The sequence below is a fragment of the Phyllostomus hastatus genome, unplaced genomic scaffold (genome assembly GCF_019186645.2).
Source record: "Phyllostomus hastatus isolate PE091 unplaced genomic scaffold, TTU_PhHast_1.1 phas_contig_40, whole genome shotgun sequence".
In the NCBI taxonomy this organism is placed as follows: domain Eukaryota; kingdom Metazoa; phylum Chordata; class Mammalia; order Chiroptera; family Phyllostomidae; genus Phyllostomus; species Phyllostomus hastatus.
In genome coordinates, this window is record NW_025333872.1 from 8,618,783 (window position 1) to 8,644,628 (window position 25,846).

The 25,846-nt window shown below is 33.7% G+C and overlaps 1 protein-coding gene across 8 annotated transcripts in view; it reads right to left on the reverse strand.

Moving 5' to 3' along the window:
- Window positions 1-25,846, reverse strand: part of SUPT3H (SPT3 homolog, SAGA and STAGA complex component) — a 463,611-nt gene that overhangs the window by 226,825 nt on the left and 210,940 nt on the right. For 6 of the 8 annotated variants that reach the window (XM_045842957.1, XM_045842958.1, XM_045842960.1 and 3 more), the window contains exon 3: window positions 11,872-11,956. The exons of 1 other annotated variant lie outside the window; for it this stretch is intronic. In XM_045842957.1, coding sequence (XP_045698913.1) covers window positions 11,872-11,956 — 85 coding nt within the window. Of the gene's footprint in view, window positions 1-11,871; window positions 11,957-16,691; window positions 16,742-25,846 lie in introns of all 8 variants that reach the window. One more of the 8 variants, XM_045842964.1, reaches the window with a different exon arrangement.

Here is a 25,846-nt window from a genome sequence, read left to right on the forward strand (position 1 = left end):
TCTCTCTCTCTCTCTCTCTCTCTCTCTCTCTCTCTCTCTCACTCCCCTTCCCTCTCTAAAAAAATAAATAAATAAAATATTAAAAAAAAAGAATTATATATTGTTCAAGTATAGAATATTATATATAATACTGAGATCTGAGAAATAAGCTTTTAATAATATCTACATAAAAAATAAGGCAATGTTAATTGGTTAAAATTGTGTAACTTAAAAAGTTATAAATAGAAATAATACTTTTAAACCTGAAAAATGCTATATATGTACAATAATATATTATATATATAATGTAATTATATATATTATATTTTTTTATTTTATATATACACACGAACAATTTTAGCAGACATCCTGGCATATAGTAGACATGCACTTTTATTATTTTCTGCATAATCTCTATATTAATCAAGAGTAACAGCAACACTAAGGAAAGAATATAAAAAATCATAGATAAAAAAAGAGGCATTCAGAGATTTTGGAAAGACACTGAAGAGGACTTTAAAAACAATTTCTTGGTTCATAGATGAGAACACAAAATTTGATAAGTGAGGATAGAGTACTGGGGGGACATTTGCCAAATTAAAAGGCACTAGGAGTAAGAACAAAGAGAGGGAGGAAAGGAAAACTGAGCGCCTGCTAACCCAGATGGGAGATTAGACAACCATTCTCTACACATGAGTTTGTTCTTCATTAATTTTCATAATTAATTATTATTTAGAATACCTTTGAAAATCAATTTATACATGAAAACATAATTGAACAGATTGCATGGCTGACTACAGATGGTCCTGACTTATGATGATTTTGACTTACAATTTTTTGACTCTTCAATGGTGCAAAACCAAGTATGTTCAATAGAAACCATACTTCGAAGACTTCCAGCCAAGATGGAGGCATAGGTAGACACACTGTGCCTCCTCGAACCACCAAAACAAGGTCAACAACAATTTAAAAACAAAAAACAACCAGAACTGACAAAATCGAACTGTATGGAAGTCCAACAACCAAGGAGTTAAAGAAGACATATTCATCCAGACCAGTAGGAGGGGCGAAGTCGGGCTGCCAGGGCAGAGAGGGCTTGTGGCAACACAGTGTTTAGAGGACCCAGTGAAGTGGCAGCTAGTAGACTGGGGCATGCAAGGTGGCAGCGGCTGGCATACCGGCAGTCTAACATTCGCTTGCAGATAAACCAGGTGAAACAAAGGGGGAGTGGGAACCCCCAGCCTCACAGGAAAGTTTATTGGAGAGACCCACAGGGTCCTAGGTCCTAGAATGTATACAACCCGCCCCCCCCCCACGTGGGAATCAGCACCAGAAGGGTCCAATTTGCTTGTGGGTAGAGGGGGAAGTGACTGAAATCCAGCAGAGAGCAAAGCAAGTGCCATTGTTTCCTCTTGGACCCCTGCCCCACATACAGCATCACAACCAAGTGACACGGGTTACCCTGCCCTGGTCAACACCTAAGGCTCTACCCCTCACTAAGTAACAGGCACATCAAGACAAAAATATGGCCCAAACTAAAGAACAGATCAGAGCTCCAGAAAAAATACAACTAAGCAATGAAGAGGTACCCAACCTATCAAATGCACAATTCAAAACACCAGTAATCAGGATGCTCACAGAATTGGTTGAATTTGGTCGCAAATTAAATGAAAAAATGAAGGCTATAAAAAGTGAAATAAAGGAAAATGTAGAGGGAACCAACAGTGATGGGAAGGAAACCAGGACTCAAATCAATGGTGTGGACCGGAAGGAAGAAAGAAATATACAATCAGAAAAGAATGAAGAAACAAGAATTTAAAAAATAAGGAGAAGCTTAAGAACCTCCAGGACATCTTTAAACATTCCAACATCTGAATTATAGGGGTACCAGAAGGAGAAGAAGAGCAACAGGTGGAAAATTTATTTGAACAAATAATAAAGGAGAACTTCCCCATTCTGGCAAAGGAAATAGACTTCCAGGAAGTCCAGGAAGCTCAGAGAGTCCCAAAGAAGTTGGACCCAAGGAGAAACACACCGAGGCACATCATCATTACATTATGCAAGATGAAAGAGAAGAAGAGAATCTTAGAAGCAGCAAGAGAAAAGGAGACAGTTACCTCCAAAGGAGTCCCCATAAGATTGTCAGCTAATTTCTCAAAAGAGATCTTATAGGCAAGAAGGGGCTGGAAAGAAGTACTCCAAGTCATAAAAGGCAAGGACCTATGCCCAAAATTACTCTATCCAGCTAAGTTTTCACTTAGTATGGAAGGGCAGATAAAGTGCTTCTCAGATAAGGTCAAGATAAAGGGGTTCATTATCACCAAGCCCTTAATATATGAAATGTTAAAGGGATTTATCTAAGAAAAAGAAGATAAAAAATATGTATAGTAAAATGACAGCAAACTCACAATTATTAACCACCACACCCAAAACAAAAAACAAAAACAAACTAAGCAAACAACTAGAACAGGAATAGAATCACAGAAATGGAGATCGCATGGAGGCTTAGCAACAGGGGAGTGGGAGGAGAGAGGGGGAAAAGGTACAGAGAATAAGTAGCATAGACAGTAGGGAGAAAACAGATAGAGGGAGGGCAAGAATAGTACAGGAAATGTAGAAGCTAAACAACTTATGACACATGGACATGAACTAAAGGGGGGAATGTGGGTGGGAGAGGGTGTGCAGGGTGGAGGGGAGTGAAGGGGGAAAATGGGACAACTGTAATAACATAATCAATAAAATATTTTTTTAAAATTTTAAAAATTAAAAAAAGAAACCATACTTCGGATTTTGAATTTTGATCTTTTCTGGGCTAGTGCTTTGTGGTATGAAACATTCACATGATGGGCAGTGCCAGAGAATCCCAGCTCCTGGTGATCATGTGATCATGAGGGTAAACAACTGATATTCTACATTGTATTGTGTTGCCAGCAATTTTTGGTATTTTGTGTTTTTGCATTCCATCATGTCTACAAAATGCCAATCTGCATCTCTTGCTTTTAGTGCAAAGATGACTAGAAAGGCAATTACTCTTGAGAAGAAACTCCAGTAACTGTCCAGGATGAGGCAACAAGCCATAATTACCTAAATTACATGAAATATTCAATACTTTATTATAAAATAGGGTTTATGTTGATGATTTTGCCCAACTATAGGATAAATATATTGCCCTGAGCACATTTAAGGTAGGCTAGGTGAAGCGATGATGTTTGGTAGGTCAGGTATATTAAGTGTATTTTCAAATGGGGTATTTTCAACTTACAATGGATTTATCATGATGTAAGCCCATCATAAGTTGAGGAGCATCTGTAGTTGGCTGATAGATTCATATAGTGAAAATCCAGTAGGATTTTCAATTAAATGGTAGATAATTATACTCTGTGCATAAAACAAAGAGATTTTTCTCATATTTAACTTTGAGATAAACAGAAATAAAAGTAGTCATAAAGCCATCAGAATCATGATAATTATTTAACTTCATTAAAACTGGATATTAAGAAAAGGATATTATTCTTAGCACTGCAATATTAATTCAGCCACAAAATTTCCAGTTGGAACAAGTCTCCACCTGCTTTAAGTAAGTAATGCAACTCAATCTTGAGGGTAAGAATTTAATGAAAAGTCTGCATCTCTTTGGTAAATGTGAAATTCTTGGAAACTATGCATTAGGCATTGATAAGACATTTTAGTCAGAACCAAAACTTTCAACACAGGTCAGAAGTCCAAGTATGACACAGGATCTAAGCAGCTAATGCAGTTTACTTAAGCCAGGGGACAGGATCCTAGCAGACTATCAGGAAAAAAAATGAAGAACTCTAAAGGAAAAGGTTTGACACATGAAGAAAAACATGAGAAGATATTGTTTTTATACCTATGCTAAGGAAACCAAGTAACCTGGAGACACTACATTTAACTTACTGAAACTATGAACAATTTGTACTCTGAGATTCTCTTACTTGAAGAGTTGAATAATTGACTGTTAGTGAGATATACTGAAGCAGGTAGAGAGGGGCGGGGGGACAGAGGGAGAGAGAGAGGGGCAGGCAGAGGCTAACAGTGGGAAAAGAATTAGAAATTCCTTCCTGGGTGGAATGCTGTAGGTTATGCTGTAGCAAACTACCCATGGAAATACAGAGAAAATATAGCTGAAGAGGCTGTCAACTTAAAATATGACCATACAATGCCACAGATTAAAAGCCAAATATTCGTTAACAGCAATACAAACTTATTTTTTCAAAAAAGAGGAGATACAACAGTATTTCTTGAGGCATGAGGTGGTAATATATGAGAGAAAGTATGACTAATTAAATAGAAAATTTTAAGAGCAATCAACCAGAAATCAATGCTGTCCCAAAACAATTAGAATATTTTCACAGTACAGTCATAAGAAAAGAAAGTTATAAGTACAAAAGCATTAATGTAATCAGTTTTTAGTGACAATGTTCTGTCTTTTGAGCCACTCAGTACATGGACATGTGCAAATGTTTGTTTTCCAAAAAGTGGGTGTGTTTTCAGTTTGTTTATGCTAAATATGTGATACTTCATTTACCCAACAGTAGGACCAGCAAAAACAGGCCAAGAATTTTTCCCCCAGATGGTATTTGTGAACCCCTGAATCCCATTCAGGTAAACACAGAGTGTGTTCCAGTTTGCTGCGACTTAGTAAAAAGCCTGAATGTTTAGTTAGCTAGAAGACTGTTTCCATTCTGTGACTCATGAGGTCCCCATGGTATCTCTACTTCCTTTATTCTATGCAATCACAAATTATATTAGTTTGTCCTATTTTGATAACACTTATAATTGAAGTTCTGCACAGGGAACTTTATTACTATTTTAAAACATACACATAAACCATTACTGAGGTGGCATCAGTGATGTCTCACAGAAGTGGTGATTAGGCTGAACAGTGCCTTACATGAGTTCCTTCTACCAGGAGAATAACTGCCAAATTAAAAAGCATTAGAAGTAAGAGGGGGGAGCAGGGTGATAAGGGGGATGTAGACAATTCAGCGCATTGCTGATCCAAATGGGTGGTTTAAGCAATTGCTCTTCACACATATAAATTTGTTACTAATTTACATAATTAAAGATTCTTAACATAATCCTGAAAAATTGGTTCTGATATGAAAACAGTATAACAAATTGAATAACTTACTAGTTACCTGGTAGTTTAATATAGTGAAAATCAAATATAATTTTAAAAATGAAATGGTAATTATATTGTATGCATAAAATGAAGAGATTCTCCTATACTTGACTTAAAATGAATAAAAAATGAAAGCATCTATATAGCTATCAGAAATCAAGATTGTCTGGGAACTTGAAAGGATATTCTTATTGACAGCATTATAAGAGTAATTCATTCATTTGTGCGGAGATGCTGTCTGAGTTCCCAGGGCGAAGCTTGGTGGTCCCACTGTTCCAGATGTGCCGCCTCTATAAAGGCTCAATACAAAACAAAGCCTGAACACTATTTTCTCTTTTTGTCTTTTTATAAAAATGAAAATCCCCTTCAGATTTCTCTGAGTTAGTGAAAACTGGCACTAAGGTATGGTCTTTTGTAAAACTGAAGTGGCATTAAGACAAACTTTTGAAAAGCAGGGGATGCTTACTCCTATTTGTATTTTCATTATTTAACATATTCTTAATTTTCATGTAGAACCAGTGAAGGAGAGTCATCTGGGGCCTGAGCCAGTCAACACCTAACAAGAGGAAGAGAGCAGAGTAAGATGAAATCATTTAGAATAGCGGGTAGGCTTGGGTGAAGTACTGAGCAAGAACCAGGGAAAGAATACGAGGGCAAAGGTCTCAGATAGGAATAATAGACTTAAAAGAAACAAGAGGAATAATAGAAGTCAAAGAAATAAGAGTCAGAAGAAAAGATTTAAGAACTTATATAGTTTGTCTATTGTCAGTCTTACTGTAGTATTTCCCAAATAATATAACATGCAGCTCCTGCCAAAATGATCTCCCAAATGTCCACCCCTCTCAGCCATGGTCCAGAATACCATGAAGGTAAGGTCACTGAATTCTGACCATCCATAGATTCTGAATGGATCCTATGGCTGGGCTCCAGTCCCTCCCAGCTGCAGTATGAGTACAGTCCCACTGGCACAGGACTCAGGCAAGAAGAAACACTGCCATATCAGACTGAAATCATAGCAAGCAAAGATATGGAACTAGAACTCAGTAACAGAAGGACAACTGGAAAATTCACAAATTGTGGAAATTCAATAATACTCCTCCAAATAACCAATGGGTCAAAGATGAAATCAAAAGGGAAGACAGAAAGTGTATTCAGGCAAAAACAAAATCACAACATAACTTCTGGGATGCAGCAAAAGTAGATCTATGAGGAAAATTTATAGCAACAAATACCTATATTAGGAAAAAGGGTCTCAAATTAACAGCCTAACTTTACACCATAAGAAATAAAAGAAGAACAAACTAAATGAAACTATAGCAGAAGGAAGGAAATAATAAAGATTAGGACAACAATAAATAAAATAGAGACTAAGAAAAGCAATAGAAAAAAATCAATAAAACTAAGCTTATTTTTGAGAGGTAAACAAATAGAACAACCAATGAAATTGTAAAAGTAGGATACAAAGCATATTAAGAGGTTACTAGGAACAGTAACATAAAAACAAGTGGAATAACCTAGATGCAATGAATGAATTACTAGAAACATACAACCTTTCAATGCAGAATAATGAAGAAATAGGAAATGTGAACAGACCATTCATTATGACTAAGAAGCTGAAGTAGTAATCAAAAACTTTCCCAAAAAAGAAAAGTCTAGCATCAGATAATTTCACTAGTGGATTCTACCAAGCATTTGAAGAAGAATTAATAGTACACGTTCTTAAATTCTTCCAAAACTACCAAGGGAATAGGAGGGAATATTATCAAACTCAATTTACAAGTCCAGCATTACAATGATACCAAATTCAGATAAGAAGACGATAAGAAGACTACAAGAAAAGAAAATTATAGGCCAATATATCTGACATATAACAGATTCAAAGATTCTCAACAAAATACTGACAAACCAAATTCAATGGCACACTAAAAAAATCATACACTGTGATCAATCTGAATTTATTCTTGGGATGCATGGATAGTTCAATATATGCAACTCAGTAGGTGTGATATACTGCATAAATAGAAGGATAAAATTATATGATCATAACAGATGAAGAAAAAAAGCATTTCACAAGATTCAAGAATCTTTAATGATAAAAGCTCACAACAAATGATGTACAGAATATACCACAATATAATAAAAGCCATCTATGACAAACCAATAACTAATATAATACTTAAGAGAAAAAGAGTGAAACCTTTCCCTTTTTCTCTAAGATCAAGAACATAGCAAGGTGGTGTGTGCTCTTTTTCATTACTTGCTATTCAACATACTACTGGCAGTCCTGTCCCCCCCAAAAAAATTAGGCAAGAAAAATAAAAAGTATCCAAATTGGACAGGAGGATGTAAAATTGTCTCTGAAGATGAGTTTATGTTATGTATAGAAAACCTAATGACTCCACCAAAAAACTGCTAGAACTAAAAATAAATTCAATAAAGGTGACGAATACAAAATCAACATACAAAATCAGCTGCATTTTTTCTTTTTACAATAGGAATGAATTCTCTGAAAGAGAAATGAAAACAATCACATGTAAAGTAACATAAAAAAACACTTAGGAATAATTTAACTAAGGAAGTGAAATATCAAATACATTTAAAACTACTGTACATAAGACGTTAATGAAAAAAATGGAAGACAATTGAAGATAAATGGAAAAACATCCTGTGTCCACAGATTGGAAGAATTAACATTGTTAAAATGTTAACATAATTTTAACATTGTTAAAATGTCTGTACTACACAAAACCATCTATAGAGTCAATGTAATTAACCCCTACTAACATTCCAATGGCATTTTTCACAGAAACAGAACAGTCTTTAAAATCACAGAATTCATATGGAATGCTAGAATTCATACGGAATCACAAAAGATCCTGAATAGCCAAAGTAAACTTGAGAAAGAACAGAGCTGGAAAACATCACACTTTTTTGTTTCAAACTATACTGCAAAGTTATAGTAGTCAAAACAGTATAGTATTGGCATAAAAACACACACAAACCAATGAAACAGAATCAAACCCCCAGCAATATACCCATGTGTATATATGGTCAACTAATATTTCACAATGGCGACAAGAATACTCACTGGGGGAAAGACAATCTCATTAAATGGTGTGTGAAAAGTGAGTATTTGCATGCAACAGCATGAAACTGAGCCCTCATTGTACACCACTCACAAAAATTAGCTCAAAATGGGCTTAAAGACTTCCATGTAAAACCTAAAACTGTAAAATTCCTAGAAGAAAATAGGCAAAGAGCTCCTTGACATTGGTCTTGGCAATGATTTTTTTGGCTATGACACTAAAAGCACAAGTAACAAATACAAAAACAAACAACTGAAACTTGATCAAATTAAAAGGCTATTGCAAGCAAATAATAAGTGACAATCAATAAAATGGAAGGGCAACCTATGAAATGGGAGAAAATATTAGTAAGCCATATATCTGATAAGAGGTTAAAATCCAAAATCTATAAGGATCTCATGTAACACTATAGGAAAATACTGATAATAATAATTATTATTTTTAAAATTACAAAGGATGGGAGTCAGGAAGTCTCAATTCTTGTTTCATTCCCACCACTTAACAAGCTTGTAACTTTGGGCCAATTATCTTTCTTCATTTGGCCATTCAAATTAGGAATAATAATATCCACTCTGTTTTCCTCACTGAGATTTAATAATAATCAAATAAAACACATACATAAAAGTGTTGCCAAACTTAAAAAATGGGAAAGGATCTAAATAAATATTTTTCCTAAGAAGATATACAAATGGCTAACAGGCACATGAAAAGATGCTCAGCATCACAAATCATCAGAAAAATGCAAGTCAAAAGCACAAAGAGATATCACCTATCACCCTACACCTGTTAGAATGGCTATTATCAAATAGACAATGAGACAGTAAGTGTTAGGGAACATGTGGAGAAGAGGGAATCCTTGTGTGCTGTTAGTAGTAACATAAATTGGTATGAACACTACGGAAAACAGTATGGCAGTCTTCAAAATACTAAAAACAGAACTACCATTTCCTTTCAGTCCCCTTATTTTCCAACCAAAATTCTGCTGTTTCAAATCACTGTTCCCCTATGGTAAAACAAAATCTGGCTGTTTTCAGATATATTACGACTTTAGTATTCAGTAATTTGAACATGCATTTCTTTGGGTTTACCCTGTTTAGAGTGTGCTCAGATTCTTGAATCTGTAGACTTATGTATTTCTGTAAGTTTCAGAAGTTTTCAGTTATGATGGTAATGATAGAGAAAGCCCATTTGCAATACCAACAAAGAACATTATACTTAGGAACAAATCTAACAAGAAATATATGAAGCCTATAGAAGAAAAACATTAAAACACTCCTGAAAGACACAAGTAGTCTTGAAAAAGTATAAAGACATCTCCTATTCTTAAATTGATTCAACATTCTAAAGATGTAGTTCTTGCTAAATTTATAAATCCATGCAATATAAAAAATACCAATAAGCTATTTTATAGATATACAAAATTTAATACTAATATTCACATGGAAAAATAAACATACAAGAACACACTGAGAGAGAAAAATTACAAAGTGATACTAGCTGTAACAATCTTTAAAATATTACCATAAAACCTGTATAATTAAAAATGTCATATTAGTACATGTAGAGACAAATTAACCAATGGTATAAAATATAAAATCAGAAATATACCCTAGTGCATATGCTACTTCAGTATATGATAAAGGAGGTATCTCAAATCATCAGGGAAAGAATAGACTTTTTAATAAAGGGTGATGGCATAATTGGGCAGTCATTTGAGAAAAGACTATATCCATTGCTTACACAATAACAAGAATAATCTACAGGTGGATTAGGGATCTAAATGCTAAAAAGAAAACCCAAAGAAATATTAGGAGGCAAGAATGAATGATTTCCTCTTGAATTTGGTATAAGGGAGAGTCTTTCTGTGATTCAAAATCCAAAGGTAGTAAGTTAATAATGCATTTGACTATGTTAAAAATAAAAAAACAAGTCAAAAGATAACTAAAACACTATAAGAATATAGTATTAACATATACTACAAACAAAGGACTAATATCCTTAATATATACTGAACATAAGATCAAAAACCTGATTAAAAAAATGGGGAGAACATAAGAGTTCCTATAACTGGTACAACATGAATAATAAAAATAATGATATTACTGCAAAGGATCCTAAAAATGAAATTTAAGTATGCATTAGTGTGTGTGTTATAAACGCACATGCACACACATGTGTACATATGTGCACGCACATGTGTGCATGTGCACACATATATGTGCACATATGCATGCACGTATATATGCGGACACACTAAAAACTGAATAAATTAATGGTGATAAAGGATAGCTACTCCTGCCCTGGCTGGTGTAGCTCAGTGGATTAAGCGTGGGCTGCAAACCAAAGGGTCACCAGTTCAATTCCCAGTCAGGGTACATGCCTGGGTTGTGGGTCAGGTCCTCAGTGGGAGCCACGTGAGAGGCAACCACATATTGATGTTTCTCTCTCTCTTTCTCCCTCCCTTCCCCTATAAATAAATAAATAAACAAATAAATAACTCTTAAAAAAAAAGGATAGCTACTCCTTTCAGGATAATTGGAATTAAAAAACTGAAAAGTAAAAAAGGATAGAAAATCACTATTAGGCAAATACACAGGAATAGTGGTCTCTAACAAAATATACCAATTAATGTTAAAATTTATGGGCAAAAATTTTCAGAGAACAATATTTGCAGAGTCACAAAATATCTCTCATAAGGTGCTTATTAACAACAAAATTTAAAAAGTAACTTTATTATAGTGAAACAAATTCAGCATATACTACCTTAACCAAGTCACAAATAAGACATATATTAACAATATAAACCTCTTCATACAATATACTTAGAAAGATCTGTAACTTCTATGGTATTCTTCCCCTAAAAGCAGAGCCACATTCTAATCATAAGAAAACATCAGACCAACTGCAAAAGAAGAGCATTCTATAATATAACTGCCTGGTACTTTTCAAAAGTTCCAAGGTCATGAAAGACAAGAAATGACCTTGACAAGACATGAGGAACTACAATAGATCAGAGAAGACTACGAAGACGACAAAGGCATGGTAACTAACTACAGTATTTTATCCTGGACTGACTCCTGGAACAGGAAAGGTCATTAATGGGACAACTGGTGAAATTCAAACATGGTTGATGATTTTAACAGTAGTGTATCCATATTATTTCCTGGTTGTGATAACTATACTACATTTATGTCAGATGTTAACAGAGGAAGTTGAGGAGTATCTAGGAATTCTCTGTACTATTTGTGCAGTATTTTGATGTCTAAAATTCATAATAAAAACATTTTTAAAAGAGTTCTAGAAAAACAATGCTTATATAGTGATAGAATACAGATTACAAAACCTTTCACTGAGTGTTAGAGAGTGAGTGAAAAAACTAATTTGCACAGGTGGCACAGGCAGCACATGGGAATGTTTTGTGATGAAGAAAGTGCCTATATCATGACTGTGCTGGTAGTCACATGACAATAAGTTGTCAAAGCTCACTGAACTATGCACTGAAACTGGTTAAATTTTGTTATATGTAAACTATACCTCAATAAGATGACAAAAAAATTCTGAATGTAAACATAATCTTTAAAGAAAACAGAGTTGGGCTGCGATCCCAACATAAACAGAATGCAGAGGATAAGTATCAAATAACATTATATATGCTCTTACCAGATTAATTAACTGAGTGTGTACCACATCTTCTACCAAAACTGCTGTTTCATGAAGAGGCTTCCTAGCATCACCCAAAGAAAACCTACAAAAAAAATTAATCATACCAATATTAGGAACTGTAAAACTAAGAAAAGGTGAAAAATATTTATTATAATAATCTGTTTAATAAAGTACAAATTGTTCTCTCAAATGACAGAGTGGAGGTATGCTTTTTTTATGGACAAAGAACTGCATTTCTCCTACACAAGCTGAAAGTTAAAAAAAATGCAGTGTTATCTATGAATTTATTTAGAATCTATTGGAGGGACACTGGTTAACAAAAGTATACAGGTTTCAGGTGCACAATTTTATAATACATCATCTGTACATTGTACTGTGTGTTCATTACCCAAATCTAACATCAGCTGTAAAAAGTTTGTTTTTTCAAAATGGAAGGAAAAAGTTACTTTATTCATTGACATGAGTAAACTTTTTCTCTGATATACATATATACACATTTATGTGTGTATATATGTGTGTGTTTTTGTGTGTGTATACACACATGTATAATTTTGGCACATAATTACTAGCATTACCAACTGCTCCAGTTTGCCTGGGACTAGAGGATTTTCCAAATAATTGTCAACCAAATAAATCACCTTAAGTAATACTAAAAAGTCATGATTTACACAAGAAAAGGAAGCCAGAAAAGGTTCTTTTAAGAGGAGGAATGAATAAAACTTGTACATTTACTTTCACATAACTGCCCTTAGTATTTCAGTTCTTGGGTCCCAAAACAGAGAAACAAATAGGTCATGGGAAATTTATCCGTTCATTGGTAGATAATTCTGTAAAGTTGAAGATGAAGGTTACAATGGTCAGTGGATGAGGTAAAGCTACCAGCTGAATCTCTCTGTAGTCATGTCTCCTACTTGAGAAGCAACAACACCCAGCTGAGTAAGGGGCCAGAGATGTGAGCCCAGAAAAACAGATTCAATTCAATGGCCATGATCCACTAAGAATACTATAATAGGCAGCTAGAGAGTCCCAACTACATCCTGGCCATGAGCTCCAAAAGGGGAAATCAGTTACAATGAACAGAAATTAGACTGGAAGTTAGATAACCTGGTCCTAGTTCCCACTCTCCTGCTAAGTAGTACTGTAACCTTGGATAACTTTTCTGGGTACCTCAGTTCCTCAAAAATGAAAGGAGAGTATTGGATTAGATGACTTTAAAACTACCTTTTCTATAGCAAAGCTATAGTAATCAAAACAGGATGGTATTGCTTTAAAAAAAAAAAAAAGACATGTAAATCCATGAAACACTATAAAGAACCCAGAAATCAAGCCACACATATATGGTCAATTGATTTACAACAAAAAAGACAAGAATATACAATGAAAATATGACAGTCTCCTCGACAAATGATGTTGGGGAAGCTGGACAGCCTTACACAAAAAAATGAAACCAGACTACTATCACACACCATATACAAAAATTAATTCAAAATGGATTAAAGACCTGAATGTAAGACCAGAAACCATAAACTCCTAGAAGAAAACACAGGCATAAAACCTCCTTGACACTGACTGGTCTTGGCAATGACTGTTTCGGTTCTGACACCAAGAGCAAAGGCAAAAACAAAGAAGCAAGACTACATCAACAAAAAGGCTTCTGCAGAGCAAAGGAAAACATCTGTAAAATGAAAAGGCAACCTACTGAGTGAGAGAAAATATTTGCAAATCATATATCTGATAAGGGGTTAATACACAAAATAAATAAATTCATACAACTCAATAGCAAAAACAAACAACCAAGCAAACAATCCAGTTAAAAATTGGCAGAGGCTCTGAAAATGGACATTTTTCCAAAGAAAACATACAGATGGCCAACAGGTACATGAAAAGATGTTCAACATCACTAATCATAAGGGAAATGGAAGTAAAAAACAAAATGAGATTATCACCTCACACCTGTTAGAAGGAATATTATTAAAAAGACAAAAAATAAATGCTGGTGAGGATGTGGAGGAAAGGTAACCCTTGTGGATATTGGTAGAGATGTAAATTGGTGCAGCCACTTTGGAAAAGAATAAGGAGGTTCCTCAAAAAATTAAAAATAGTACCACTACATGATTCAGCAATCCCACTTCTGGGTATTTATATGAACAAAATGAAAACACCTTAAAAACTATATATGTACTGCCAACTTCACTGCAGTATTATTTACAATAGCTAAAATATGAAAACAACCTAAGTGTCCACCTATGACTAAATGGACAAAGATATTATTTGCAACACATACACACAATGAAATACTATTCTGCCATTAAAAATGAAATCTTATAATTGCAACAAAATGTTTAGACCTTGAAGGCATTATGCTAAGTGAAATAAGTCAGAAAAAGAAAGACAAATACTGTATGATCTCATATTTGGAAACAAAAAACCAAGTTTATAAATACAGAGAAAATCCCTGTGTTAGGGTGTGTGTGTATATATAAAATGGATGAAGGGACTCAAAAGGTACAAACTTCCAGCTATAGAATAAATAAGTCATGAGGATGTAAAGTACAGCATGTTGACTATTTTTAATAATACTATATTCTTATTTGAAACTCGCTAAGAGTAGATCTTAAAAGTCCTTATCACATGAAAAACAATTTTGTAACTATATGTGGTGACAAATAACTAGACTTGATACGGTGATCATTTCTCCAAATACATAAATATTGAACATTATTTTGTATACATGAAACTAATAATGTTATATGTCAATTTTACTTCAATTTGAACAAAAAAGGTGCTTTTTCACACATTTGATTTTGGCCTATGAAAGCAGCTATAATTCTTAAATCCTAAAAATTTGTGTTTTAATAAGAAAATTGTTTTTTAAAGATTTTATTTATTTATTTTTGGAGAGGGAAGGGAGGGAGAGAGAGAGAGAGAGAGAAACATCAATGTGCGGTTGCTGGGGGTCATGGCCTGCAACCCAAGCATGTACCCTGACTGGGAATTGAACCTGCGACACTTTGGTTCGCAGCTCGCGCTCAATCCACTGAGCTATGCCAGCCAGGGCTAAGAAAATTGTATTTTAAGAAAATCATTTTTATAAGAAAATTCTTATAAGAAAATTAAATGGCATTAAATTGAGTAACTGAATAACAATCATGAAATTAAAAAGAAACAGATTTTTAACACATAACAGAATGACAAAGTGAATAAAAACAAGTAAAGGAAGGGCAATAAGGTTAAAATTTATTTTTGGACCTGTATGTGAAAACATTCTATTGCCATTAAAGAATTTTTTCAAGAAATCCTAAAAAGTGGTGTTTGTAGTTGTGGATATTTTCATAGGATTTTATATTATTCTTTTTCAGTGTATGTAATAGGGTCCACTTTTGGGTTTAAAGCACCTCATCTGCGATACAGAACCTGCTAGGCCAGTCAAAAAGAACACAAGGCCCACCAACAGATCTGCTCTTAAAGCATTCAGGACAAATCATAAACGACAAAGAGACATTTCTTTACTGCCACGTGTGCACCTTCTTGGATGCTGAGCTGCTTTTAGTAATTAACCACTGGATAGAAAGTCTAACGTGGTTTAATTATTCTGGATGCTATGGGTTAAGTAATTGCTATGGTACTGGGAGTTACTTTTTTTTGTTACTTCTGGTTTTTGGACACTTTCAACCTCAGGTAATTGACATTCCTTTGGAATGGAGACCGTGTGACTATTTCTTGGTGTAAGAAGACCCTGGGTGACTTTCTGTCCCCAAAAGAAAGTTTTCTTTTTCCCTTCAAACTACGTATTTGATTATACTTTCATAGGCTAGGTATCATTATAATACCTAGAAATTTCTGCTAACCAGAATTAGAGTGAATAGCAGACTAGAGCTCTCACTAAACTTTAGTCAGCTAACCTGGTACTAGACAGCTCATGCAAACACAGACATCATACTGTTTATGTCATTCTTAACCAGTATTTGTTGAGAATGACTTGCCCACTGTCTAAAGGGGAAAAAGGTGCGTAAGTTTGACTATGATCACTCATTTAAGGCAATCAGACAGTTATAAACACATGCAAATTATCCTTACTCTTCCATTTTTACAACTTCTAACTTTCATATAGCTCTATGATTTCATCTGTTTTTCAAAGGAAGAAAGGAATTCAATTAACATTGGCTCCAAAAAGGCCAATGTGATTAAGTAAATTAAAATATCAATACCTAGGACAAAAGATTTTCTAGCAGTGATCACTTTTCTCATTGCTTGCTTGATTTTTAAACATCCATTCCCTCCACATCTTTACTATAGTATATATTCACATATAATTTCAGTGAACTTTGAGAATCTTTTCAGAATTTTATAACAAGCTATGAAATAAGTATAAATATCTGAAAATAGAAGATTATAAAATTATCATTTATGTTATATAAAATGTATAATACCAATGTGAAAAATACAAATCTATATGTTTGTTTAAAGTAAAATAAAAGTTAAGACAGGGTAAACTTGAAAAGCAAACCCTTTATATCACCTCGGGTAATAATTACTAGTATGTTTCAGGAACTGTTGTAGTTGCTGAGGATCACCAATGAACAAAAAAACAATATACATAATATAATAAATTAATCAATGATTTCTATGTTAAAAAGATGATATAAAAGAAAACAGAACAGAATCAGGAGATAGGGAATGTGGTACAGGGAAAAGGAGGCAGTATGAAATACTAAAATAAACACTTATTAATTTTTAATGTGTAAGAGAAATAGCTTTTAACAAATGGGAAGGAGAAATACATAAATTAGATAATTTTTTAAAAACCAAAGACTTACCTAGGAAAGCTCACCTAGAATTATCACAGCACAAAGCATGAAATGTGCATCTGAGGAAGTTTACAAAAATGATATATGTGTATTAATTTATTCTAACAATTCATAGAGCAATTTTTCTCATATATCTTATAGTCGTAACAAGCAAATATCCCCATATTCAAACTGAAATAAATAGCAGCATAAAGCAAATAATTCTAAATACTCCTTGTTAGAGGAATTGAAAAGATAATGGATAAGAGGTACACCAATTACTGAATGTTAGGTCAGGGAAGGACCAAAAATTTAGTCCATTTATCTTATTTTAAAAAGAAGAAAAATGAAGGTCAGAGAAGTTAAACAACCATCTCAAGGTTACCAATCCAGTCAGAGGCAAAGGGTAGGCTTTTCATTTTGTCTAGAAATCATTTTCTACAATACCATGTTAAAGGAGCAAAAAAATAACAAATTAGACAAATTAGTCTTAAATGCTCATTTACTAAAGATCAAGATTAACAAAATAATACAAAGAAAGCCTGGCCAAACTGGTTTGCATCACTAATTTTTAAGCCTGTGCAATGCAAAAGCTTTCTAGTTTGATGTAGTTACATTTGTTTATTTTTGCTTTTGTTGTCTTTGCCCTAGAAGATATATCATAAAACAACTGTTAAGAACAATGTCAAAAAATTTACTGTCTGTGTTTTTTCTATAAGTTTTATGGTTTCAGATCTTAAATTTAAGGCTCTAATTCACAGGTTTATTTTATGTATGTGATGTAAGAAAGTGGTAAATTTTCATATTTCTGCACAAATCTGTCTAGTTTTTCTAACACCATTTATTATAGAGACTGTGTTTTCTGCATTGTATATTTCCCCCTCCTTTTCACATATTAATTACCATATAGATGTGGCTTTACTTCTGGGCTTTCTATTCTGTTCTATTGACCTATGTATCTGTTTTTATGCCAGTACCATGCTGTTTTGACTATTATAGCCTTGTATGATAGTTTGATAGCACATAGCATGATACCTCTCAACTTTATTCTATGTTCTCTATATTTTTAATAAAATTTTTATTATTATTTGATTATATTTTTTCCATTACCATTTATCCCCCCATACCCTCTTCTACCTCAGAGAGGAAGGAGGAGAGAGAGAGACAAAGAGAGAGAAACATTGATTTGTTGTCCCACTTATTTATGCATTCATTAGTTGATTGTTGTATGTGCCCTGACCAGGTGTTGAAGCCCATGCTCTAACCAACTGAAATACCCAGACAGGGCCTTCTTTCTCAATATTGACTTGGCTATTCTGGGTCTTTTGTGATTCTATATAAATTTTTAGATTACTTGTTCTAGTTCTGTAAAAAATACAAGGAAGCCATCAACAAAACAAAAAGGAAACATACTAAATAAGAGGATATATTTGCAAATGATACATTCAATAAGGGATTAATATCCAAATTATATAAAGAATTCAAACTGCTCAACATCAAAAAACCAAACAAATAATGAAAAGGTGGGCAGAGAATATGAAGAGACACTTCTCCAAAGAGGAATATAGATGGACAACAGACACACGAAAAAATGCTCAATATCACTAATAATCAAGGAAATGCAAATCAAAACCACAATGAGCTATCACCTCACACCTGTAAAAGTAGCTATTATCAATAAATCAACAAGAAACAGTGTTGGAGAAGATGTGGCAAAAAGAGAACCTTCATGCACTGTTGGTTGGGTTGTAAATTGGTACAGCCATTATGGAAAACAACATAGAAGTTCCTCAAAAATTGAAAACAGAACTATAGTATAACCCAGCAATTCCACTTCTGGGCATTTACCTAAAGGAATCCAAAACATTAATTCGAAGAGATACATTCCTGCATTCACAGCAGCATTACTTACAATAGCCAAGATATGGAAACAGACTAAGTGTCCATTGAGACAAATATATAAACAAAATGTGGTACATATGTACAGTGGAATATTATCCAACAATTAACAAAGAAAAAAACCTTGCCATTTGTGAGAATATGGATGGACCTAGAAGGAATTATGCATAGTGAAATAAATCAGATATAGAAAAGACCAAAACCATATTATTTCACTTATATGTGAAATCAAAAAAATAAAATAAATGAGCACACAAAACAGAAATTCACAGGTACAGAGAACAAACTGAAGGTCAAAAGGAGGAGGAGGCTGGCGGAAGGAATGAAAAAAGCTGAATGGGATTAAGAAGTACAAACTACCAATTAAAACTGTCACAGACATATAAAATACAGCAAAGGGATATAGTAATAATATTATAGTAACTATTGATGGTGCTAGATTATCAGGATGAGCACTTCATGTAAAGTATATAAATGTCTAATCACTATGTTGTACACCTACAACTACGAGGATTTAACTATCTTATTGTTACTGAAATTTAACAGTCAAAAATAACTTCTATAATATTGGATGTAGACACACTATAATCACAAATTTCACCCAAATTTTTAAGCATATTTCATGGACTGGTAACCAAATGTTCAACAAAGTTAAGAGATTTGCCCATGGCGATAGCAAAAGGAAGCTTCAGAATTACATGCTGTGAGAAGGTCACTTCAAGATACAAGAATTTTGCAATCTACAGATATTCAGAAAATCAGTAAAGGAATAAATAAGGTATACCATACAGAAAAACCGATCTTCTCCATAAAAAATATTCTGTAGTTAAATGAAATTAGGAAATGCCTCATATTTTATTCTTTGCTGGATTTGCAACGCGTGTTGTCATATTAGGCACTCAAAGAAGTTAAGAAAGAAAGAAACTTTCTGCTTTTAATGTATTTACCGTGTATCTAATCATTTTTCTAAACTCACTTGGTTATAGAACGTTGAAAATCAATTTAGGCAATACTGACCTAAGGAAAGGGACTCTAATATGTGATAGGGTTTGAAATAAGCTGCAGCCTAAGGTGTTGCAACTTCAAAGTTCTTCACTTTTAAATAATGAGATGATGATAATGGTGGAAATATATAGCAAACAGTTTTCTTAAAGCTTACTACTCATTGAACCACTATTTATTGTGGGCCTCTATGTCAGGCACTAAATTTTACACTAGGTGGCATATCCAGTACTGAAACTGGTCAGTGGATCACCTAACAGTTGCAGCTCCTCACTTCTGAAAATCAGTAAGGAACAGAATCGCTCCATTACACTTGCCTCTGAGTGCAACAGTCTCATCTGAGCAACCTCTCTTCTAGATGAGGTCCACCTCCAGAACAACACCAATCCCTAAACTCCATGCTTCCCCAAAACTATGTAAGATTAGCATTCCTCCCTGCTAAGACATGGTGCATGACCAACATAAATCTTTCCTTTATGACAAAAAACAATAAATCCACTTTTCTCTATTTCAGATACTGAACGATGGTTTGTTTCATAGTATTTGAGAAAATCTGCTCTCACAACCCTGTCAACCTAACCACAATTCCTCTTTTTTCTCTTATTTTGAAAGATTTCAAATCAACAGAAAAAATAATAACAGTACAACAAATACTTATACATCCTTCACATAGAATCACCAATTGTTATCATTTTGGCACACTTGCTTTCTTTCAGAATTACACATACACACACATTTATATACATACAAACACACAACACACATACCACATGTACATACTTGTACTTTATCTCGTTTTCTTTGAAAAGCAAACATCTGAGTGCTTTACATGTGCCTGGCATACTTAGATAAATTGTCATTTAAACCTCTTAAAGACCCCATAATGCAGTATCACTATGCTTGTCTCTCCCCCTTTTTGAGAGATATTCCTTAACAGTAAGTAAAATTATGTTTCTCTGTTAACTTTCACACACTGGGCTTAGTTCTGTCATGTACAACTAGATGAAATAGAAAATCTCTTTTACCTGTGACGGATCTCCAAAAATATGAAAAAAGGCTGCTTAAATATTGTTCAGCTAAATAGTGTCTTTTAAAAACAGTTTTATTGAGATATCACTTATATACCATTAAATCACATGTTTACCACGATCCAGTTTTAGAACATTTCCATCATTCCAAACAATGCCTCCTGCCCATTTACAGTTAATGCACATCCCAATCCCCAGCTCAAGGCAATGACTAATCTACTAGAAGAAATCATGAATCCTCTCTAGTCTTCAATGTTAAAGACTCCTCACTTCTCATCCTTTAAGTCTACTTAAATGGCATGTCCTTGGGAGGACCTTTTCCAACTATCACCATTTCCAATCCTCGCTTGAATCAGAGAAGCTTAGCATTTATTTGGTTTATATATTGAGGACCTGCCCAATGTAACATTTGAAGACAAAGGTTCCAAAATTTTCAAATAAAATTAATGAAAACCTCTAATCTGAGTGTTGAACAAATCACCAGCCCATAAGACCTGTAGCTAAGAGATATCCTTGAGACAACAGGTCAACACTTTGCGGGCTAGGAATTGCTGAACAACTATCAGGCTGTTTGTCTTTACTATAATTCTCCGTTTTGTCAATAAGAACATCTTGTACTATAGCTAGTACGAAAACTTGTACTATACTGCCATAAAATTACCCTATCATAAAGGGAAATTATTTTACTCTGATAGGAACCAACTCATGCAATTTCCTAAAAATTAAAAATGCCAAAATTTTTGTTGAGGTTGATTTGACATTCACCAGATTGTATGGGAAAGTGTAAAGACTAGAATCTCCCTTCCCCTGCCACTTTTAAATAAAGCAAACTTACACCAAAATTATAACTTAATTACATTTCCTTAAATACCCTTCTAAAAAAACCACCTGGTAATAATTAATACCACTGTTGTAAATATATTCTCTCCTAATGTACTTGTATTTCTAAGATCTAATTTTTTACCCCAAAACAATAGTTTCAGTCTCATATACTATAATACTGACTAAATGAACCTGTAAACTTAAAAATATGGAAAACAGAGCAAAGTTGTTATATTATCAATTAAGAAACTTGGAAATTAATTTTCAAGTATCAATGACTGCCAACAGGAAAGTACATAATATATTCCAGTTGTAGTACATAATACATTCGATTTGCTCCTTCACAAAGGGCTTCAGTTTCCATCAGAAAGTATACAAGACAAACGTCTTTCTAGAATATGTAAACTAGACAATGATCAGTCACTTTTGTTCTGAGAAAATTAAGAAAAAGTTTATCTCTAGCCTATATACAACCTTCTTGAAATCAAAATGAAATTTAGTATTCCCAGAAGAAATGCATTTTATATCTGTTCTCCAGAACATGGATAAAAAAGTGGTAACATGAGAAAGATGTTCAGACTTAATTACAATTGGCCAAAAGGTTTGTTTGTTTTTTTCCATAAGAAGGTTCTAGTAGTGCTTAGTTGTCTTTAACTTCATTTGAAACAATTTTGTTACATTGTATTGTGACAGCTCTCATATCAGCATACATTTAAAAGAAACTTTCCAAAATTGGTGAATTTTTGTGGAGCCATTTTAATACTGAGGGTAGAATAAAATAAGCAACATTTTTGGCACATTATGCTTTATTATTTCAAGAAAAGTAAAAATGCAACTGAAATACCAAAAAAGGATTTGTGCAGTATATGGAGAAGGTGCTATGATTAATCAAATGTGTCAAAAGTGGTTTGTGAAATTTCGTGCTGCAGATTTCGCTGGACAATGCTCCATGGTCAGATAGACCAGTTTAAGATGATAGGGATCAATTCAAGATATTAATTGAAAATAATCAATGTTATACCATGCAGCAGAAAGTCAACATACTCAAAATATCCAAATCAATAAAGTTATTGGTGAAAATGAAAAATGTGTCTTTTATTTTATGGAAAAAACATACAGAATTTTTGGTCAACACAATATATGCAACAATTCTACTAATAACATATTGGATATAATGAATGATCTTTTGGTTTTACTCTATATTATATTCTACAACTTTAAATTTGGGGTATGTAGTTAAGAATCTTTTATAGATGTTTATACATACTATCATGTAACTGGAATATTAATCTCTAAGTTATACCATGAGTTTAGTCTATGTTTCTAGAAGCTTAAAAAAATAACATGCAGTCTTTTAAATGTACTAAAAATATTCATAAAATATCTACGTAGCTTCCAACTACCAGTCTGTATATTATTAAATATGTTCATAAGGACTAGCTCTGTAGTAGCAAATACAAATATTAATAATAATGATAATATAGTAATTAACAGGCTTAGTTCTATAGGCTTAGAACCATCACAAAATCTTACAACTTTCAAACTCCTTTGCTTATTATATGAAAAGTCTTTGAAATCTGGCTTTCTGTCTTTGGTTCTGGCCTTCCTTTTAGCTGTGTATCCTTTTTCCATGCCTTACGTGTCCAACTACCTGTAGACAGCTGACCACACAACGAGTTTCACATCTCTGGGCCTTTGTATATGATGTTCTCTCTGCCAAATATGCCTTTGTTTCTTTTATCATTCAACTAATTCCTTCAAAATTTAGTTCGAGGGGTACCACACTTGGAAAATTTCCCCTAATCCCCAGTTTAATTTAGCTGCTCCTCTGGTATATATACTGCGATAGCCCTACTGTTTTTAACACCCATTCTATCAATGCCCATTGTCAAGTAACTTTAAATGCCTTCACACTATAATTTTGAGCTTAATCATGTTATATACTTTGGCTAGTAAGATGTTAGCAGGTATCAGCAAATATAGGCTAAGAAGAAGTTACGTTTCATCTTGTGCTCTTGCACTCCACCACTGCCATGAAAAGGTGCCCAAGCTAATCCACTGGAAGACTAAAGACACATGGAGCAGAGCTGAGTGAGTTACCCAGTTCTCCAACTGAGTCCTCCCAGATCAGCTGAATAGGCTGACAGTTAGCTGACACCCAGATGACAGAACCCAGACAAGACTGGCAGAGCTGCCTAATCTACTATCCTAGACACATAAACATAAATTCTGAGGTTTTACTACTAAGGTTTTATGACTTTTTGTTATACAGTATTTCAGCAACCAATCAAATATCCACCCTCCTGGATGCTTCTATGTCTTATCATAGAAGAAGGGAGAGAGGAAAGGTGGGATCAAAAGGAGAATCTTACTGAAAAAAAAAAAGCACTCTTTTGAAAAACATACAGGTGGTGAAGAAAAACAACTATTTAGATGGATTCACTTCCTACTGATTTCAATGGGATTTCAGATTCCAAGGAATTATCCCTGTGGTGTGCAATTTAAAGGGGCACACACACACTAAATACTGGAAGAGCAGATTAAAACCTTAAGGCATATAGATAAGATGTCTCTGTTAGAGGGAAAAAAAATACCTACAATTCATGTGACATGTGGATGCAATGTTAGCAGGAAAGAACCAATAACTGTAGTACTTTGGCTGACAACAGTATGTAGTTATGCAAAAAATACCAAGGCAGAGAATCAAAGGATGTACTCTTAAAAATCTTAACATTCTCATAGTAAGAGGCAATTCACAGAACTTCTAAGATGCCAAAGAGCCCTGTGTGGTGTGACTCAATTTGTTGGAGTGTCATTCCGTAACTGAAGGGCTGTGGATTCAATTCCAAGTTGGGGCGTGTACCTATGTTGCAGGTTCAATCCCTGGTAGTATAGGAGGCAACCAACAAATGTTTCTCTTTCACACTGATGTTTCTTTCTCTCACTCCCTCTCTCTTTCTCTCTCTCTCTCAAAGCAATAAAAATATGTACTTGGATGAGGATAAAAAAATTGTTTTAAAGATGCGCAAGGAAAAGGGCTCCCATTTCTTCTTTCTTCTGTGATCTCATATATATTTCTCATACCTAACTGCTTCTGCACCCTGTTTCTACCTAGAAGGCTTTGCTGTAGCCCTAAACCTGCTACAACCTTTCACATCCTATTTAATACCATCATAACTTTTAAGGTCTTGATCAAATATTTCCCCTTCCATGAAATCATTTCTAAAACCTGTCACAAGAAGAACTAATTATACAACCCTTGGAAACATGTACATGCATATTTATAGCATAAGAATACCTCATTAGTGGTAATTGAGTAATTAGTGTGGGTATAGAACTGATCTTTTTAATCTTTAAGAGATGAAACAGCACAAAGTGGGAACCCAATAAATGCTTACTAAATGGAACAACAGCATAAGGAAAAAAATATTCAAAATTTTGTTATGGTTGGTATGCTTTTGTGGACAGGTAAAAATTATCCAAAAAGGTTATCAAAGTAATAATAGATATTTTTAACAGCAGCAAATATAAAAAGGAAAGGAAAATATATGAATGTAAAAGAACGTAAGATTTAGAATCAGTAATAATAATAATAATAATAATAATGAGGAAAATGGCAATCAGTAGATGATATTTACATACTGAGGATTTACTATTTGCTACATACTACTGAGCTGATTTATAAAACAAAACTATGAGGTAGGCACTATTATTATTCCCATTTCTGGGTGTGAACAGATTAACTAGATTACCCAAGGTCACATGTTTAATGAGTGGAAAAAATGGAATTCCAGATCTCACCAGTCTAACCGTAAACTCTAAAAATCAAAACCCTGACTATTCTATAATATTGTCTTTCATAGCAACCAAATATAATTTATTTAAATGTCCACCACAATTTAAAATTAAATAAAATTTGAAGATCATTTAAGCATATATCCAACTACAAGGTGGCTATAGTACCATGTTGGATGATACTTGGATAAATTACAAATGACTTTTTCAAAATTAAGTGTGAAACATGAAGAAAAGTAAAGCAATGTATCAAAGCAACAACAGGTACATTTACAACATTAAGAGGTAAAATCCGGAGAACTGAAATATCAAATTCTTTTTATAGCAAGAGCGAGAATATGAAATCTATTGGAAGGGTAAAAAAAATCTTCCAAGTTGAATATAAATAACTGGCTTCCTCTCTACTAATTCAAGTGTAACACATGAAATTCATCTTTTAAGTCTCAAGAATTAATTATAAATGCTAAAACTGCGTAACTGGGAAAATTCTTAGTACATTTATGCATAAATCACATATGCATAAGAATTCTGGAACAAAATTCAGAAATCATTCTACTAATTAATGTAAAATTTCCCAAGGCTAAAACTTGGTTAAAAAATTATGCTTTAATGAAGAAATACTAAAACAATAAGAATAAC